Below are 20,521 nucleotides of genomic sequence, written 5' to 3'. Positions count from 1 at the left end.
CTCTTCTTTTTCTCTCTCTGCTATCTGTCTGTAAGTCTTCTTGTCCACCTGTCTCTATCTCTATCTCTTCCTTGGTCCTGACTCTGTGTTTTGACAAATAAGAAACTCTCCTATGTAGCAGATGTGTCTGTCTGCTGTGTAGCTGCTCGGTGACTTCACACATCATCACAAACAAATTTCCACCTACACACACTCGGATATCTCTGTTTGACGCTGGTGCTCGGAAGTTTCAAAGGAGGTGGCACATACACACACACACACACACACACACACACACACACACACACACACACACCCTTGGCGTTAGACTTGAGTCAGTGCATTCTCTCTACTTGTTAAGAGCAAGGAAGTGAAATGAGGTAAACCATTGGATACTGTCTAGACCAGTTGATCCCTGTGACCTGCAGTCCAGATATATATATTATCTGCTACCTTTCTCTCTCTCTCTTCTTCCACTTATCTCTCCTTTATTCTGCTGCTTTCTTTCTCCATCTTGTTTTTAGCCTGCTTTATCTGTGTTTTATGTATTTCTTTCCATCAGTCTTATTTCTTTCAGCTTTCTCAATTCAAATTCAGTCTTTAAATCATGTAAGCTGCATTTGCAAACCAATTCAGTACGCTGCAAAGTAATTAAAAACAAGATGTTTATCTCAGAGGTATGTCGGAGAACTCTGCTCTCTATTTTTCTATTTTCTCTCTTTTGCTTCTCTCATCCTCTGCAATACCCTGAACTCTTTTTACCCTTTTTCTGTCCATTTCCTATCCTCTTTTTTATTTATTTTTATTTATAGGCCTCATCTTCCCTTTTTTCTTGATATGATATTTTTCTGACCCTAACCCTAACACTCATCATATTTTTATAAAGTCTGAATATTTCCAACATCTTATCCACAACATGGTTTTCACATTTAAAATATAGGTGTAATATATCTCCTTGGGTTGCATATAATGATGCAAATATATATTTAAATGTGTTGTAAAGATCCTATTTGCACTTATAAACTAAGATACTGCACATTAGCTCTTGATATCAGCTTTTGATTGTCAGTTTTTTTTAAAAAGATCAAACTTTATTAACTGTTCCGTATCTATTCCTCTATTTTCTAGTGTTTATTTGTGCTCAATATAAAGAAAAAGCAGTATTAAGTTAACCAAAGTGAAGGAATATAGATTGCTTTGGACATGCAAGCGCTATATATTTTATGCTTTCTGTGCTTTATGATGTAAATTGAGACTTTCAACTATTCCATATATCTGTTTTTCACCCTGAACCACCCTTATATTTCCCTTTTTCACTCTGTCCTCCTTCCTGTCCCTACATTTCCTTCATTCTCTTGCTTCCTTTTTCTCTCTTTCCTCTTCTGGACAACAGCTCAAATGCAATTGTGTTTTCCATCTTTTTATGCTAGCGGCTCACTGTTCCACTACAGGCTGTAATACGTTTCAAATATCAGAGCCATTTTTCATCCATACTGAAGAGAATTCCGCCGGTTTGGCTCCGCGGCAAATAAAATGAAGTTGAACTTGACCTCGTGCTTCGGAGAAAAAAGACAGGAAGAGGAAAGGAAAGAGAGAGAGATGAACTTACCAGCACTTTCTGTTAAGCTTGCTGTCTTTCAGCAGTGTGAGAGTGAATCTGGCTGTTAACCTTTAATGTTACAGGGTTGCATTTTAACAGTAAACTACCCTGTAGCAGTTTTTCTATTGAACATTACGATGTTTTGATAAAATATTCATGTCTCCCAGACTTTGACTCTTCCTAAAATAATGTTGTGAAGGACCCCCCACTGTTAAAAATAGTGAGGATGAATCCATATTAAAAACGTGGGTATTTATACCTATTACCAGTATATAAGAGTATTTAAATGAAATGCATTTATTTCTGTGCATTTTATGTTTAATGACTGAAGTGCAGGAAGCTGTTTGTTGAATATACACAGTTAAGGTGCTGAATGTGTACTCAGAGTGTGCTTGAGGTGACACGTAGAGCTCAAATGATGATTTAGCCTTAACATTAACGTTCATTGCGTGTTAGTTAATTGATTATTCATTCATTTTTGTTTTGCCTTGTTACTGTTTATTGTTTATTGGCTATTTAGCTTAATTTGCCCGTTGACTTGCTTTGTTTTCATGAAGGAAAACACCAAAAGACAAATATTGCATATAGGCCTATTTGCATAATGATGTTATATATTTAAAAAACACCCTTTAATGTTCACCTCAAGTTTCTTGGTGATGTCCTGTTATTCACACATTATTGAAATGCTTTAATTAGTAACTGATTAGGTGAAATTGTGCACTTGACTTTGTCATGACTTTTAACTTTGTTGCAACATTAAATTACCCATAAGTGCAGCGGTGGTTCTTTATTGTTATTATTATGACTCATTATTGTCCATTTGGAGTATAAAGGCTTCTTTGGTCATTTGAATAGCCTCGGTTATCTCATGGTGTGATTGATGTGATTTTATGATGATATCACACCGACTAAATATGCAAATATTTCCTGATAATACCCATTTTGTCACTTTAAATTGATTTATACTGACTGCCATGCAAAGCAGTAATGTTATTAAAGACTTGCTTTTTTGAAGGTACTATGACAGACCACATGTTTTTTAATATTAGCAGTTCAGTAGCCAATTGCACAAGTAAATTTAACTCGTTTTTAAATATGTAGTAACCCCAGACGGGTAAGACACTGTGTACTTTTACAGAGACATGGTTTGAACAACAGATGGACGAAGTGTTAGTTGAACAGTGCATTTGTTTAAATTGCAAAGTCTAGCTGTAATGTTTTAACGTATTCGGCTAGTAGAGATAATGACATTTGAAATGGAAAACATGTATTAAAAGTTTGTAGCATTGTTGCATTGTCTACTTTTACACAGTGGTAATCTAGTACTGTGTATTTTCTCTTGTTTTTATGTGACAGAAACTTTGAATGATTAGTTGTACTAAATGTATTTGATTGTTTTTTTGTTTTTAAGTATGAAGGTGATGAGGGTTATATTATGATATTGCCATGTGGAGTGTTAAGCATAATTTCAATTTCAGTTTTCAATTAATGTTTGACTACTCGGGTCTAATTAATACAGTGTTCCATTACAACACTGATGTAATTGTGGGTGTGTGTGTGTGTGTGTGTGTGTGTGTGTGTGTGTGTGTGTGTGTGTGTGTGTGTGTGTGTGTGTGCGTGTGTGGGCTGATGCATAAGGTAATGAATAACATCGGGGTATGTGGACAATTTCTTCCTCTGTTAAGTATAGACATTCCGTTGCTACGGTAATGAAGTAATTTCTTTAGTGTAATTCTTGAGTATAATTGGATTTATCAGTGATTGCCATTTGGGAGTTTCAAGGAGAAGTAGCTTGAAAGTTTAAATTCTGCACACTGTGTGTAACTATTACAATGTAATTTCTGACCCTGAACATAATAATACATGAAGAACGGCAATATGAGTCAAACTTTTCAACTCGTTAGACCTGAGTGCACCTTTCTATTGAAGTTTTTATATTTTTGTTCTTGTAAATTAAGACCAAAAATGAAAACCTTTTCTTAAATAAATAAAAAAAAGAAATAGAATGTTACCTTTAACATGGCCATCATGCCCCATGGCAACAGAAAATATGAATTTCTCATTTGCTTAAATCATGTTAAGCAAATGTTCTGGTCAACTGTTAACCTCCATCAAATCAATATGCAAGGTAGATAAGATAAGATAAGATAAGATAAGATAAACTGAAAAGTGCCAAATACAGCTGCATATAAACGACATACATCAGAGCGACTGTGGCTCAGGAGGCAGAGCAGTCGTCCACCAATTGGAAGATTGGAGGTTCAATTCCAGTCACATGTCGATGTGTCCTTGTGCAAGACACTTAACCCCAAATTGCTCCCGTTGCTGTGCCATCAGTGTATGAATGTGTGTGAATGTGACATGTAGTGTAAAAGAGCTTTGAGTGGTCATAATGACTAGAAAAGTGCTTTATAAGTACAGTCCATTAATCACAGACACAGTGACAGGACCCAAAAAATGCAAATTACTTTGCAAATACAGATTCAGAATTATACATTTTACACTTGTGTTAATCATGCAAAGGTTAGACCACATATTGAAGGCTTCATATTGTAGTGTCATAAGAACAATATGCCTGTAATGCTGGAGGATAAGTGGTATAGAAATACAGGTGGACACACTGGTTGTATAGAGGGAGTTCAGAGTGAACAGTGACACTGATACTCCGAGTGGAAGTCATCCATAACTGAGTCTTAATAAAGTCACAGGGCGGGAGGAGGGAACTTTATATAGCACACTGCCAAGCATGAAGGACTGCATTAACATACACTCACTGACAGCGTAAACGGCCTTCACACACACGCACACGCACACACACGCACACACACACATACACATATCAGACCACTTTTGAGGACATTACATAGACTTACATTCATTTTCTGGAGACTTACCCTAACTGTACCCATCACCACTACCTGACTAATCCTAACCTTAACCACTGAGCCAAAAATGGTCTTTTTCTCAATTGGGGACATGACTTGTGTTTCCTATTTGGACAAGCTGTCTCCAATTAACTAGTTTGAAGTCTGACATTTGTCCCCAAAAGTAGCCTATGACAGAATTCACACACACACACACACACACACACACACACACACACATTCACCACACTCACTCTCGTGGCTGTGGGGTCAATAAATCTCCCCATTAGCATTGAGATGTCTTCATCATAGTCAGTGTTGTGGAGCTGCCGCTATGACTCCATTTCATGCCTGGCTTAATGCATATCTGACCTTGATGAGCTTAACACACACAGGCACACACAGAAACACAGACACACACACACACACATTTGCATTTAAACACACACCTGCGGCCTTGGAGGCAGCTGCCAGAGTCTCAGTGACAAAGGATGTGCATGTATGCGCCACACTTCCTTATGTGCTGTATATGCAACTACTTCAGATGGCTATGGTCTATGTTTGTGGAGGGTTTTTTGTATTTTTTGTAGGTTTGCATGATTTTATATGTTCTCGTTCCATTATATAATATGTTTTTATGTGTCTATAAGATCGTAGTAAGGCTGCGGAGGTAGTGATACAGTCAGTGGTTTGCAACCTGTAACCAACTCCACTAAACTAAGACATTAATTATGTCTTAATGGTGAATAAAATAGAGAAAAAGCTACATAAAAAGAAGAAAAAAATGATGAAAAGAGGGATGAGAAGACAAAAAGGGAAGAAAAAAAATGAACAGAAAAGGCCAGAAAGTCAAGATGAGGTTATTCATGGAAATATGTTAGAAAATGTCAGTGAGTTTGAAAAATGCTTTTTGGGAAGTTAGGAAACAACAGTTTATGAGCAAGTACTTTTAAGTGTGTCTAAATGTAGCTGTAGCCTTAGAGGAACTACATTAACCCAACAAAGGACAAGTGTCATGTGAATAATAAAACGTATTTATAGAAAGCCGGTGATTTGTAGTGAATATGATGCCATCCAGATTTGTTGTTTTTTAACCCTCCTGTTGTCCTCGAGTCAAGGAAGGAAGGGAAGAAGAAGGAAGGAATGGAGGGAGGAAGGAAGAAGGAAGGAAAGGGAGGAAGGAAAAAGGACGGAAAGGACGAAGGAGGGATGAAAGGAAAGAAAGAAGGGATGAAGAAGGAAGGGAGGAAAGGAAAGAAGGAAGGGAGGAAGAAGGAAAGAAAGGAGGAAGGAAGAAGGAAAGAAAGGAGGAAGGAAGGATGGAAGGGAGGAAGGAATAAGGAAGGAAAGGAGGGAGGGAGGAAGGGAGGAAGGAAGAAGGAAGTAAAGGAGGGAGGGAGGAAGGAAGGAAGGGAGGGAGGGAGGGAGGAAGGAAGGACAGGAGGGAGGAAGGAAGGGAGGGAGGAAGGAAGAAAGGACAGGAGGGAGGAAGGAAGGGAGGAAAGGAAAGGAAAGGAAAGGAAGGGAGGAAGGACGGAGTAAAGAAGGAAGGAAGGAAGGACAGACGGAAGGAAGGAAGGGAGGAAAGAAGGAACAGTCAAAACAGACAGGGTCAATTTGACCCGGGAAGACGACACAAAGGTTAAATCAGCATATCAAGGAAACGTTATACATGGACATACTTCCACTTCTATTTCTATCCTATTTCCTCCATCTTTTGCAGCTCCTCCATTTTTCTCCCTTTGTTTCTCAACTGTTCCATCTCTCGTCTTTCTTCCTCTCCTCTTTCATCCACTCATTTCCTCCTCTAATTCTCTTCCACATTACTTTATCACTTCCTCGCCTCACACAATGGACTTGTCAGCTGTTTCGAATCACTCATTGTGAGCTCATTTCATTTACTTCCCTATTTCTTCTCCTTTTTCTCGACCACACACACACACACACACACACACACACACACACACACACACACACACGCACACACACACACACACACCAGTTGTAGCTTCAGAGTGACCCATGTGGCTGACTCATTCTTCATTCGTTTAGGGAAGCCAGTGTTTAGATTGGCTTATGGAGCCACTTTGGGCCACTAATGAATCCACAGCCGTCATTAACATGCAAATAGCTCCATTAAGAAAACATAGAGTTACGCAGTTTTATATTACAGCCTCTTTACTTCTGAGATATACACAACCACACACACACACAGACACACACACTTCAGTGAGTCTGCTGGGCTGGCTGCTGTCTGAAGCCATATTGCTGCAGCTCTGAGCAAAATATAACTTTATTTATTAAAACTCCAATGAGAAGATTAAAACATGAACTATTGGAGGTTTCTCATCTATCTCATAATATAAAACTAAAACTTAATCTCCCTGTATCTGCTTTTTTTTCTCTCACTCTTATTCTCACTCTTTAAGTTTTTGTCTCCCCTATTCCCTCTTTCTCTTGTATTTATATTAATCTATTTTCGAAAGCATTTAAGAAGAAGTTGAGTTTAACTTGGCTGGGAAACAAAAAGTGGCCAATCAATAAAGAGAACATTAGTAATGGAAACAAATAAATGTATAAGTAATTCCATAAGACACTCCCTCTTCACTTCCTCTTCTTCTTCCTTCCACACAGAGCGGTTTTACATATTGCTGTCAGCTATTTTTACAGGCTCCCTCTCATAAAACCTGCTCGAACCTTTTATTTCTTGTGGCACAGCTCTTGACATGTGACGTCCCTCCGTCCCTGAACCCATCCATCTATCCCTCCATCTATTCCTCCATCTGTCTTGACTAATAAAACCCATACACTCATCCAATCAATCTGTCTGCTCCTTAATTTGTGGAGAGATATTACAATTAAGTGTCCTAACGTCGTGCCCACCAATCAGGGCTGAGGGCGTTAAGTGACTCATTTAACTCATCAGTTGTCACCGGCGACCAATCATCTCCAACCATGAGCAATACATATATGTGCTGAGTTGTGTGTGTGTGTGTGCAGGGGGGTCACAGAGGGGAGGTCTGTTGTCATGGTAACATCTTTCCCTCCCTCTCTCTCTCTTCCTCCCCTTTTTCTTGCTCCATTAACAGATAGTAGCCAGCCATCGCTCGCCCAGCCCTCTCTGACCCTGCAGAGTTTTCCCTATGGAGGCTGTGAGTCCGTGGAGCTCTCCTACCAGAGTGGTATGTGTAAAGAAGTATATTCTGTTAGTCACATTGTTATTTGATGAGTTAGGTGGCTAGTTACTTACTCTGTTAATCAGTTAATTCCTTAGCTAGCTAGTTAGTTAGTTAGTCAAGTCAAGTAAAGGTTTATTTATAAAGCACATTTAAAACAACCGTAGTAAAACAAAATAAAAGAACAGTTATGAGTATGATAAACTATACAAATCACAATAGATAAAAGCAAATAAAGTTAAACAATAAAATTCAGGATGTCAAGCTCAACAAGGATTTGAATGCAAAGAGGTGAGTCTAATGCAATGATTTAAAACTTCCCAGGATCTGAGCAGTTCGGATCACTTAGCTAGTTAGTTAGTAAGTTAGTTAGCTATTTAGTTAGTTAGTTAGTTTGCTAGTTAGTTAGTTCGCTAGTTAGCTAGTTAGTTAGCTCGTTATTTAGCTAGTTAGTTAGCTAGTTAGTTAGCTAGTTAGTTAGCTAGTTAGTTATATTGTTTGTTAGTTAGCTAGCTAGTTATTTAGCTAGTTAGTTAGTTAGTTAGTTAGTTAGCTAGCTAGTTATTTAGCTAGTTAGTTAGTTAGTTAGTTAGTTAGCTAGTAGGTTAGTTAGCTAGTTAGTTAGCTAGTTAGTTAGCTCGTTATTTAGCTAGTTAGTTAGTTAGTTAGCTAGTATGTTAGTTAGTTAGTTAGTTAGTTAGCTCGTTATTTAGCTAGTTAGTTAGTTAGTTAGTTAGCTAGTAGGTTAGTTAGTTAGCTAGTTAGTTAGCTAGTAGGTTAGTTAGTTAGTTAGTTAGCTAGCTAGCTAGCTAGCTAGCTAGCTAGTTAGTTAGTTAGTTAGTTAGTTAGCTAGCTAGTAGGTTAGTTAGTTAGTTAGTTAGTTAGTTAGTTAGTTAGTTAGTTAGCCAATGGGTTTGTAAGTGTTAGTTAGTCATTTTATACATTTATCAAGCCAAGTTAGCATTGTTTTCAACCATCTTAGTCACTTCCAAGCCAAAAACAGAAGTATGGACTGGACTGGAGAAGAGTGTATACTAGTATTAATATGCAGTGCTTGTTTCCACATGAACCTTTAAGAGTGACCCTCAGTAAAGAATAGCTGGCTAGACTGTTTATTATGCCATGTATGTAAAACTAACAGATTTCATGAATGGTGTAAGCAGCTGACAGTGCAGAATGAAACAAAGCGTATGAAGAATATGTTGAACTATATTTCTGACATGCATTCAAGTAGTTGTCCTGGTACTCATTAAAAAGCACCCTGAAGCAGCGTATCATTTGCACCAAAGTGATAAATTGAATATTTTTAGGCTGCAGAAGTGCAGCATCAGCACACATCACATGTTGATAAATGCTGTTAATTTGTTGGTGCCAAAGCTTCAAGTTATGGAAAGAGATACTTTGTCACTTTAGTTAGTCGGGTTGTTGGTTGATGAGAAGGATATTTAGCTTAGCAGCAATTAGAACTGCAATCTGGTAAAATGATTTTAAAGATCCTTCCATCCATCCTTCCACCTACTCTCCCTCCCACATGATTACTGTATCTATCCATCTGTTCATACTCATCTTTCTCTCTCTCTCTTTCTCTATCTCTCTCTCTCTCTGTATAAATGTTTCCATTCCTGCAGGTCAGTTCCAGGCAGGCCAGTTTCAGCCGGCTATCCGAGTTGCCGACCTCCTCCAACACATCACCCAGATGAAATGTGGACAGGGCTACGGCTTCAAGGAGGAGTATGAGGTGAAAAGACACACACTCACACACACACACACATAAACACACACACACACATGCACAAACATACAAAGAGGCCTATAATGAGAACAACAGTAAAAAGGACATTAATCTTTAGAATGACAACATTACAAGCAGCTATTAGAAGGAAAGATCAAAGGTGTGCAGCTACAGCATCCAGATAATAGGTATAATAAAATGTTCCTGTAACCCTTGAATGTATAAATGAAACTGCTGTTAAAACAATTTGTCAGAGTAAAGAATGTTTTATTTTATGTTATGATGAAAACATGATGGCACCATGTGTGGGGAGTATCCTTGCCTTCCTGTCCTATATTTAAGTTCAACATGGGACACACCACCTGAAATGAATTTAGCAGGTGTGTTGCCAAGTTTTAAAGACCCAAAGGCAGTTTTGACTTGAAGTATATCTTAACTGCACTAAGAATATCCTGACTCCACAATAAAGTTGATCAACATTAAAAAGAGCGGAAGTCTTAAACTGTTTCAACTGCTAAGAGTGAGGATGCTCTTTTTGCAAAAATTTATCAGATGTATCCACAAATTGGTGATTTGTATCAGATATTTAACCATCATATTGTCCTCGGGTCGGTTTTGACCCGGGAAGACAACAGGTGTCTACTTAAAAATGAGGTATACTTTCATTTAAATGAGGCCTATTGGCTGTCATTTCAAAAAATATGTGTAAAACATGTTGGAATGAAGTCGGCTAAAAAGGTCTAATGTAGAATTTGGTGATAATTTATACTTTATAAACAGTCAAACCAGTCCGGGTTCATTTTGACCCGGGAGGATATAAGTTGTACGGTCAACGGGAAGACAACAGGAGGGTTAATTAACTTGAATTTTAGAGTAATGTTTTGAATGATAAGTCTTTCCCGGGGTAAAAGATTCTTTAGTTTAAGATTTGATTTTAAAATTGTCTTAATGTGAAGTAACTAAGTCTCCAGCAGTATAGCTTGGTAATAAGATCTCTTTATTTTGCGATTTTGCAAACACAGCACCTGTATTTCCTCTCTCTGTGCTGTTGTTTGTGTGTGTGTGTGTGTGTGTGTGTGTGTGTGTGTGTGTGTGTGTGTGTGTGTGTGTGTGTGTGTGTGTGTGTGTGTGTGTGTGTGTGTGTGTGTGTGTGTGTGTGTTGGGACTCAGAGAGAGATTATGGTATTGGATTTGTCTTTCATGAGGAAGGACAACTCCATCCATTATGAATTGTTTATCTCATCAATAATGACGATTAGAAAACAAACAGACTGTAAATCTGTCTGTTTCTCTTCCTCCTGTACTCCATTTAGTTTGTCTACATCCTGACTTTCTCTCTCTCTCCTTGTTTGTAAAGATTCTCAGTCATCCAAGGAGGGTTGAATCAAGGCCAACTCCTCTTAATTGAAGATTAAGACGTTTCACCTCTCACCCAACAGGGGCTTCTTCAGTTTTAGCTGACTGGCGAGGGGGTCGACCCAGGTATTTAACCTGTGTGGGGTTATTATAAAGGTCACTGATACCACTTGCAACAGTCATTAAGAGTCATTAGAGTCACTTCAGGACAGATGTAAACAACAGTCGGAGTTGTCACATGAGGCCAAATGTGAATGGTTGTTAAATCTCCTGAGAAGGGATGAAGGGAAGTCATCATAGGTGGGCGATAAGATGAGGGATAGTGTCTCTACTTTGACATAGAAAGCCTCCTTCACTCTTCTTTCAAACCATCTGTCCTCCCAAAGTACATATTTTGGATAGGGAGCACAGATTGTATGAAAGAGGAGTGGAGGAGGCCATTTTCGTCAAAATAGAGGAACCATCTCTCAACAGAGGAAGAAGTCTACAACACCACTTATCGCCCACCTACAATATTGCCCCTCTATTCCTTTCCAGGAGACTTAACAACATTCACATTTGGGCTTGTGACAACTCCAATGACTGTCATTTAAACATGGCCTCAGGTGACTCCATTGACTCTTAACCCTCCTGTTGTCCTCGAGTCAAGGAAGGAAGGGAGGAAGAAGGAAGGAAGGAAAGGAGGGAGGAAGGAAGGGAGGAAAGGAAAGAAGGAAGGAAGGAAAGGAAGGAAAGGAAGGGAGGAAGGACATAGGAAAGAAGGAATGAAGGAAGGAAGGTAGGAGGGAGGGAGGGAGAAAGGAAAGAAGGAATGAAGGAAGGTAGGAGGGAGGGAGGGAGGGAGGGAGGGAGGAAGGAAGGAAAGAAGGACAGAGGAAAGAAGGAAGGTAGGGGGAGGAAAGAAAGAGAGAAGGAGGGAGGGAGAAAGGAAGGAGGCAAGGAAAGAAGCAGGGAGGGAGGAAGAAAGGACAGAAGGAAGGAAGAAAGGGGGATGAAGGAAGGAAAGAAGTTAAAGAAAGAAGGAGGGAGGGAGGGAGGAAGGAAGGACAGAAGGAAGGAAGGAAAGAAGGAACAGTCAAAACAGACGGGGTCAATTTGACCCGGGAGGACGACAGGAAGGTTAAACCAGGTGCACTGATGAGCCAACAGAGATTAAATACGTGGGACTCTCTGCCAGTCAGGTAGACTTGAGAGGTGAAACGTCTTCAACCATGTCTAGTTGCCCCTTCTTTGGATTTCTCTTTCTTTATTTTCCTTTTTCTGTTCCTCTCATCCCATCTCTGCTTTTTTTCAGTCTTCATTATTACTACCTGCCACTCCTCCTCACTTTATTACATAGTTTATTTTCCCTTTGTCTTCCTCTCTCGGCCGAGGTTGACTGTTTGTTTAGAGCACAGTTTATCACATACAGACATTTTTTATAATTATAATTTGTCATGGTCACTGTACCATGGGCTCTCTTCCCTTCATTTATCCCTCAACCCAATCCCTCTACCTTAACTCCTCTTCTACGTAAGCTTTCTTCACTTTATCTTTCTTTCATTCCCTTTGTTTTATGCCTGCTGAAAATGAATCTTTTTTAAAAAGTCACGAGAGAGAGAGAGTCTTTTTCTCTCCATCTCTTTTCTCTTTATCCTCTCCCTGCCACTCTCACAAGAATGAATATTTTCTATTAGGGACTCTCTGCATGCGTGTTGAAAATTGTCCCTCCGTGATGCCGTACGTTATATTTTCATTTGCTTCCTGTCATTTTGGTTTATAACCACTGATACGTTTCAGGGGAGAGCAAATGTGATTTATTCCCCATAGTGTGTGTGTATATGTGAGTGAGTGAGTGTGTGTGTGTGTGTGTGTGTGTGTGTGTGTGTGTGTGTGTGTGTGTATATGTGAGTGAGTGTGTGTGTGTGTGTGTGTGTGTGTGTGTGTGTGTGTTAGTTAGAGAGAGAGAGAGAGAGAGAAGGAGGAAGAGAGATATACAGAATATAGTTTCATTAGTAGTGCTTGTTGCTGCCACCTGTCACTAACAGTTAATGGAGAAAGACGTAGACGAGGCAGAATACACATTTATATTCATAAACACACATTATACAAACAAGACATATATTATCTCTATATCTATTAATTGTCTGTTTGTATATGTGTATAAATTGATGGTCTGTGGCGACGAGATTGCACCTTGTTCATGAGCATTTTGGTGGTTGTGTGTGTGTGTGTGTGTGTGTGTGTGTGTGTGTGTGTGTGTGTGTGTGTGTGTGTGTGTGTGTACTACCACACCCCATATGGTGTCTCCTTGTCCCCCGTCTGTGTGTGAGATGACCTCAAGTGTTGAAGCCCATTAACCCCACTAACACCGACAGCAGCCTCACTCCCAGCATGTTGCTCCCCACTGGGATTGTACCTTTTACTGCATTGCTTGAAGACTGACCAGTTGGTCATGTTCACTATTCTAACCTTTAATGTAATGCAGACAACACTTAAACTGACCTTTTGATTGAACTTTAACAGTTATATTTTTATATAAGGTGATAAATTGTGTTTTAAGGCATGTGATGCTTTCTTCTTGTAAGGAACAAATATATTGTAATTCCTGTGCACGTCTTCTTTCTGTGCAATTTTAACCATTTAAATGAAGAGAGGGAAACTAAAGTACCCACTCACTGGCACAACACAGGTTTTATGTGTGTGTGTGTGTGTGTGTGTGTGTGTGTGTGTGTGTGTGTGTGTGTGTGTGTGTGAGTGTGTATGTGTTTGTCTTTCAGCCTCTCTCCACCCACCGCACTCTGTTTTATATAGAATATTAATAATCCCAAAAAAAAAACGACAGCATTCAGATGAGAGGAGTTTGATTAAGACTGTCTTGTTTTTTTCAGGTTGGAAAAGGGCAGCCAACCCACACCTTATATGCAAATGCACACACACACACACACACAAACACACACATACACACATGCATACACACTTGTACACATCTACGCATAAACACATAACCCTCCCACAGAATCATCCTACCCAGTATGTCCAAAATACAAATTCACCATGTGTGCACCATTAACGTTGTACACAGAAAATTCATACAGTACACACACACACACACACACACACACACACACACACACACACACACACACACACACACATGCAGTCCCATATGCCACTTAAAAATAATCAATTTTATGCTTGACTGGGCGATACATTTAGGTGCCTGTTCTTCTGTCACAGTGCATTTGTGCTTGTGTGTGTGTGTGTGTGACTGTGTGTCTGTGTGTGTCTGTGTGTGTGTGTGTGTGTGTGTGTGTGTGTGTGTGTGTGTGTGTGTGTGTTTGTGTGTGTGTGTGTGTGTGTGTGTGTGTGCGGCGAGGGTGCACATGTATGTAGGTCATATCAGTGTCTGAAAGTAAAAGCTGCTGTCTGGTCATCTTAAGCCCTTAATGGACTCGAAAAGGACTGTTCACTTGTCCCTATAGGAAGACCCCCCTGTGTGTGTGTGTGTGTGTGTGTGTGTGTGTGTGTGTGTGTGTGTGTGTGTGTGTGTGTGTGTGTGTGTGTGTATGTGTGTGACCTCTTTAAGTGTGTTATAATTGTTGCTCTAAAATAGTTCACTGTCCATATGGCAACCTATGAGAGTTGGGGTTTGGTTGCCTAGCAAAAGCTTGAGAGTAATCTTACACACACATGTACAAATATGAGACATGCACATATACTGTACATGCCAGATTATCACACACACACACACACAATTCTTTTTAGACATTTAAATAGGAACATGTTTATTGTATGGGTGTGTTTTTGTCACACATACATGCACACACATGAACACACACATGCCCATTTTGTCCTTGCTATGTTTGTCAGGCTTGTCACACAGGCCAGCATCACAGCAGGGAGGACAGACAATCTGTCTTCTCTCCTTCAACAAAGGACTAACAGAAAATCTCTCTTTCAGACCAACCCAAACAGAACAATGAACATTAACTTTTCCGCTATTCCCGTCGTGTTTCACCTGCGCCTTTTTTCATTTCAGAACATCCAGGAATATATTTCACTCCATCTATCGTCATGTTGCTCGTTGCTGTTGGTTGCTTTTTAATTCAGTGCAGCAACTCAAGCGTATTACCTCTGCCAATAAACTTTGGAACAGGGTTATGCTTTCAACCCTGCCTGTTGGTCCTTTGGTAGCAAAGTGTCCCAGATTTGGCTGAAATGTGGTAGACGGTTACCTGGCCAAAGGATAAACTCATCTGATTGGGATGCATGGAGCTGGGATTCCTGCCATTAGACTATCCCTAGCCATAACTTCTGTGCTGTGTTCATGTGGTAGCTGGAAGAGCTGACATTTTGGACATCCAAGTTGGCTAATAAGCAGCCCTACTTTTATATACTTGTACTTTTTAGAAAGAAAAAATAAATCCATGGTAGCTTAAATAAAGGAGGTTAGGGTTAGTTATTCAGTGGCTGCAGAGGAGAAATGGACCTTGCACTGCTGTTGATAGTGTGTTTACATGAATAGACTCATTGCCACTGTGGAAAGATTGAGTTCAGTATTCTGTTTTATCAACATTTAATTTAATCATTTCAGCAAGTGTGTTAAATTAAATTATATTTAAGTGTCACCTTCAGACAAACCTGTGTCTGAAGACTTTTACATTTGAAGTCCCACGCTGTGAGTGTTGCTCTCCACATTTTAATGAAAAGCAAACACTGAATTATAAGTATGACAATAAGAAGTCATAAAAGGTAAAGTCGTTAATCTAAATCATTTTTAACAGGATTATGTGTTATTTTAGAGCATGAACTAAACTGTCTTTTTATTTGGTTTATTTTAGTTTTAAAAGTTGAATCACATCTGACCTGCTTGTAATCTTTTAAAAAGTCAGAGTTGTGTTATTTTTCAGCCACAATGCCCTCAGTGCTCCAAATGGTAAAGAGTACGGTCTGTTGCAAACTGTTGATTATCTTTTCATTAATATTCATGTAACTGTTTCAACTCCTGCCTGCCCATGTGTCAGTGTACAAGCTCTGGGCATCCGGCCATATGTGCATGCATATTTCTGTGTGTTCATACCTCAATATGAAAATATTTTTATTTCTGTGTGTGTGTGTGTGTGTGTGTGTGTGTGTGTGTGTGTGTGTGTGTTTGTGTGTGTGTGTTTATTCGTGTGTACATGTGAATGTTCAGGCCTTAGCGGAGGGACAGACGGCACCCTGGGAAACGGCCAAGAAGGACGAGAATCGTAACAAGAATCGCTATGGCAACATCATCGCTTGTGAGTACTGAAATGACATAGATAGATTGCTCCTGCAGTTACTTGCTGCTGAGTGATTGTGGTATTCACTTATTTTGGTTTAGGTAGAACTTTAGTGGAGTTTGGTTTGATTTGAAGTGGTTTATTATGAGTTATTTAAGAGTTGTTAGTGGTCTGGTTTGGTTTGGATTGATAACTTTGGTGTGGGTTAAACCACTTTGCATATTTTTCAACTGGGCATCACTCATACACACCTTAACTGTCTGACTGAATCTTGGTTTGGTTTGGTATGTTTCATTTTAATGGCTGGTCCTCGCTTGTTAATGATTTGATGAAATAATATCAAGATTTCAATGTTATGAAATGTACAGATATGTAAGTATGTATATAGTAAGTAAGTATCGTGTTAGTATTGGTTCAGAATTCATCCACTGGTTTGATAAAAGATGCTGAGGCAGGTGTTTTGGGTAAAGACACCTTCCTTTAAACTGAGGACACAAGTCCAAATCTCTGCGTTGGCAACCAACCACCCTGCTGAAGTGTCCTTCATCCAGACACTGACGGACTCCCTCCAGCTCTGGGTGTGTCTGTCACTGTCGGACATAACCACTCGCTGAGCGCCAGATGCCAGTAGAAGTTGGTTTTGGTGGATGAGTCACTCAGGACCAACACATAGCTGTAACTTTTTTTTTTTTAAGAGATGATACTTGAACTTCTGACGTTCTCACTACCTCTGAGAGTGAGATCAAAGGAAAACAATGGGGTTTTCTTTTTAAATAGAAAATAGCATATTGCAATATATTAATGGGCATATTTAATAAGAACCATTTTTAACCTTTTAAAGCCTGTAATTCTGAACTCATTTCCTGAACTTCTGTGAGTCTGATACAGGAAACTACCATGGCAGGAAAAAAAAATACTTTCAGTTTGCAGAGGGATTTTATTTCAATCCTGCCTGATGATCAAAGCCTGCAGCCTCTGTTTTATTATTCAGAGAGACTTTTGTCAAAATGAGGCTTCATTTTGGAGCAAAGGCTGCTATAATGATGTGCAGAGTGAACCTCATAGTGTACTTGTAGCACGAGTGTGTGTGTGTGTGTGTCGGTGTTGGGCCATTAGAGTGTGAATTAGCATGTGAATGCGATGCTGTGTAATATGTCAAGTGTTTGTCATGATTTTGTCTGCAGTAATGATGTCTGTCTGATTGTTTATTCTTTAGGTGTGTGTGTGTGTGTGTGTGTGTGTGTGTGTGTGTGTGTGTGTGTGTGCGTGTGTGTGTGTGTGTGTGTGTGTGTGTGTGTGTGTGTGTGTTTATCATGTTGTACAAGGCAACCTCAGGACTCTATTAGGCTGGAATGAAAGAAGCAGATTGTTTGGTTGAAGTTGTATTAAATGCTGCAGTGTGTGTGCGTGTGTGTGTGTGTGTGTGTGTGTGTGTGTGTGTGTGTGTGTGTGTGTGTGTGTGTGTGTGTGTGTGTGTGTGTGCATGTGTGCGTGTGTGAATATTTGCATGTCTTCCTATGCCATTAGACCCATACACATATACATGATCAGTGTTATCTAGACGATGCTGCTTGTGTGCTTACATTTTACAATTAATGTGCGTGTGTGTGTGTGTGTGTGTGTGTGTGTGTGTGTGCGTGTGCGTGTGCGTGTGTGTGTGTGTGTCTGTGTGTGTGTGTGCGTGTGCGTGTACACATCTCATTACAAAGGTTTAGATGTCAGGGCAAAGACACTGCACTAACCTGAAGGCTTTCAAATGAAACATTGCCCTGAAATGAAATAGCCTGTCAAGGACTTGATATCCAACAGAAATTATGATAAATTTGCTATTAGTACAAATCCTTTAATTACAAGGGCCTGGTAATGGAAACTGTCCATCTTGCTTGCTGTGATTGTACAAAGGCTCATTTTCTTGGGAAAATGTTTTAAAAGGCCCCCGGGGGAAAGGACTTTGTGTGCTGTCTTTATTAGAACAAGGGAGACGCAGTGAGACAAGCAGACCGACTGGTTCTGGCTCAAACTTTAAATATGGGTAAAAGGTTCGTCTTTTCTCTTCAGTCAGGTTGAACTTTAATTCCCCTTTTCAAACAAGGGATTTGCCTTCTGTTTTGGAGCTTGAGCACAACAATATCAGATCAAATTGTCTCTCAATAAAGTCCATTTTCCTTAAAAACTATAAAACTCATGCCCATGTGAGACCTTTTAATAACTATATCATCTTAGCGCTAACCCCAATCATCATCTCCTCATTAGTAGGGGTTTTGTTGGAGGCATGACTTCCTCCAAATGTCTGTTGGTTAACATGACAATATGCAGTATAATGGGAGACTGGATTAACCTAAAGCAGACATTCACATTGAATTAAATTAACTTAACTTTACTGAACATGGATAGATATTAAGATACATTCTCAAATACAGATTTTACCTTCATGATGATCACTGTGTTCTTAAATTTGGGATAATCCAGCCCAAATCTTACTGTATGTGTCATCCATTGTGAAGCGACTTGATCCAGCAAATGGATAAAGTCTGGGGTGTTGGTGAAAATCACGGACAACTAGTAAAATATTAGCCCTTAACCAAAATTGAGTATTATTCTGGTGCTGGGTCCTACCTCAAACTCACACTAATTTCAGCAAAGAGTTACAGTAGGAAGAAATATGATGGTTTGTCAAGCTGGGAAACCATGATGTCTGTTCATCAAACACTCAGGTGTGTTTAAAGATTGATTGATTGATTGATTGATTAAACTTTAAACTCACAGATCAGTCTATGTGTCTACTTTGCTTATAGAGACTGAGAACAATCTTGCAGGTTTCATTGTTAAAAACTGAGTGGAAACAATTACAGAGTTTAGTTGCAGAACCAATCCAAAGTCTTTAAGATGGCCTTTCATATTGAGGTGGTGACATGCGGTTCGGTAGAGAGGAGAATGGGCGGTAGGCATCATTTGTTAGCGGCCATGAGTCCCGCTTCCATTAAGAAAGTTCCAGGTAAAATTTAGGAGGCGGTAACTTTACAGGAACGTCCTCTTACTTACCTACTCTGGAGGTGACGTATTCATTCTGCAAAAGTTTATAGGCGCTTATTTTGGTGCTCTCTGTCATCACATCCTGCTTTGACTATACCCCAATCACCACAGAGTCAACCTCAAGCCCAACCCAGGAAAGAAAAGGCAGGGACTCGTTTAGCCCCCGTAAAAGTTCCAGGATATTGTCCTTCTATGGAGACACACACCACAAGGGTCATGGCCCCATAAAATTACCCCGAAGTTCCTGCAGTGGAAACCTATTCTCACCAATCTCAGCTCCCAGATTTCAGTAGGTGCCGATCTCTGATTGTCTTGCATTGTGAGACTAATTAAAATTAGATTCAGGAAAAGGGTGAATCATGAGGATTAAATCTCTTATCATGGTATTTGATTAAAAAAAAGAACATGACAGTCACATAGTGGCAGAAGGGAAGGGTTCATGTTAAGCCTTACTGAAGAAGAGATGACATTTATGTTTACTGGTTTACGCGAGACTTAAAGAAACACTTGAGTTTGAACCATAAAAATCCTTCAGAGGCAGCCGTCATAATCTTTCTATCCTTGTGAGAACATTTGACTTATTTTCATGACTTTTCCTCTTTCTATGTCTTTCATCCTTCTCTCCTTTTTCCACCATCTCTCCCCCCTCCCCTCCTCCCCCCAAAATTCACTTCCAGGCTTAGTTTGGAAAGGGCTGATTTGAGTTGAAGTGTTAACACACTTCTTCCTCCGGCCATCTGCCAAACACAAACGATTGATGCCATGTTTGAAATCCCTTTAGAACACTGAATAAATGTTAATCTACCAGCCTCCTGTCCTCCCATCTTTCTCAGCGCTTCCCCCTCTTCTCCCCCCCTCCTCCTCTTCTCCTCTCCCAACTTTATTTTTCTCCTCTCATCTTGTTTGCTTCACATTCTGCACTTTTTCCTCATTTCATCTCATCTTTTTGTCTCTGCCCAAACAGTTTTTTTTCCCATCTCTTTGCCCTCGTGTCATTTACATTCTTATTATATATTCTTCCTGTTTTCTCACTTTCCTCTTTTTCTTTTACTCCATCTGCTCTCAACCCTCTCAGCGTTTTTTTTTTTACTCTCTCATCCACTACCTCCCTCTTCTTTTTTTTCTCACTGTGTCATCTGTTTACCTCATCTTTCCTCTACTTTATTTAACATTTCCACCTCTATTTCACCTTTACTCTCTTATTTTACCTTTTACTGCCTCCTCTCCTCTTCTCTTCCTCTCCTCTCCTCTCCTCTCCTCTCCTCTCCTCTCCTCTCCTCTCCTCTCCTCTCCTCTCCTCTCCTCTCCTTTCCTTTCCTTTCCTTTCCTTTCCTTTCCTTTCCTCTCCTTTCATTTCCTCTCCTCTCCTCTCCTCTCCTCTCCTCTCCTCTCCTCTCCTCTCCTCTCCTCTCCTCTCCTCTCCTCTCCTCTCCTTTCCTCTCCTCCCTCCTCCTCTCCTCTCCTCTCCTCTCCTCTCCTCTCCTCCCTCCTCCTCTCCTCTCCTCTCCTCTCCTCTCCTCTCCTCTCCTCTCCTC

At 39.8% G+C, this 20,521-nt stretch overlaps 1 protein-coding gene across 1 annotated transcript in view; it reads left to right on the top strand.

Moving 5' to 3' along the window:
- ptprt (protein tyrosine phosphatase receptor type T) overlaps nt 1–20,521 on the top strand; it is a 422,469-nt gene that overhangs the window by 348,087 nt on the left and 53,861 nt on the right. Inside the window, 1 exon segment of the mRNA XM_062414593.1 lies at nt 15,884–15,971. Coding sequence (XP_062270577.1) covers nt 15,884–15,971 — 88 coding nt within the window.

This window comes from Scomber scombrus, chromosome 3, assembly GCF_963691925.1.
Source record: "Scomber scombrus chromosome 3, fScoSco1.1, whole genome shotgun sequence".
Lineage (NCBI taxonomy): Eukaryota > Metazoa > Chordata > Actinopteri > Scombriformes > Scombridae > Scomber > Scomber scombrus.
Note: the sequence above shows the minus strand (reverse complement) of the source record. Positions and strands in the feature narration are given on the sequence as shown.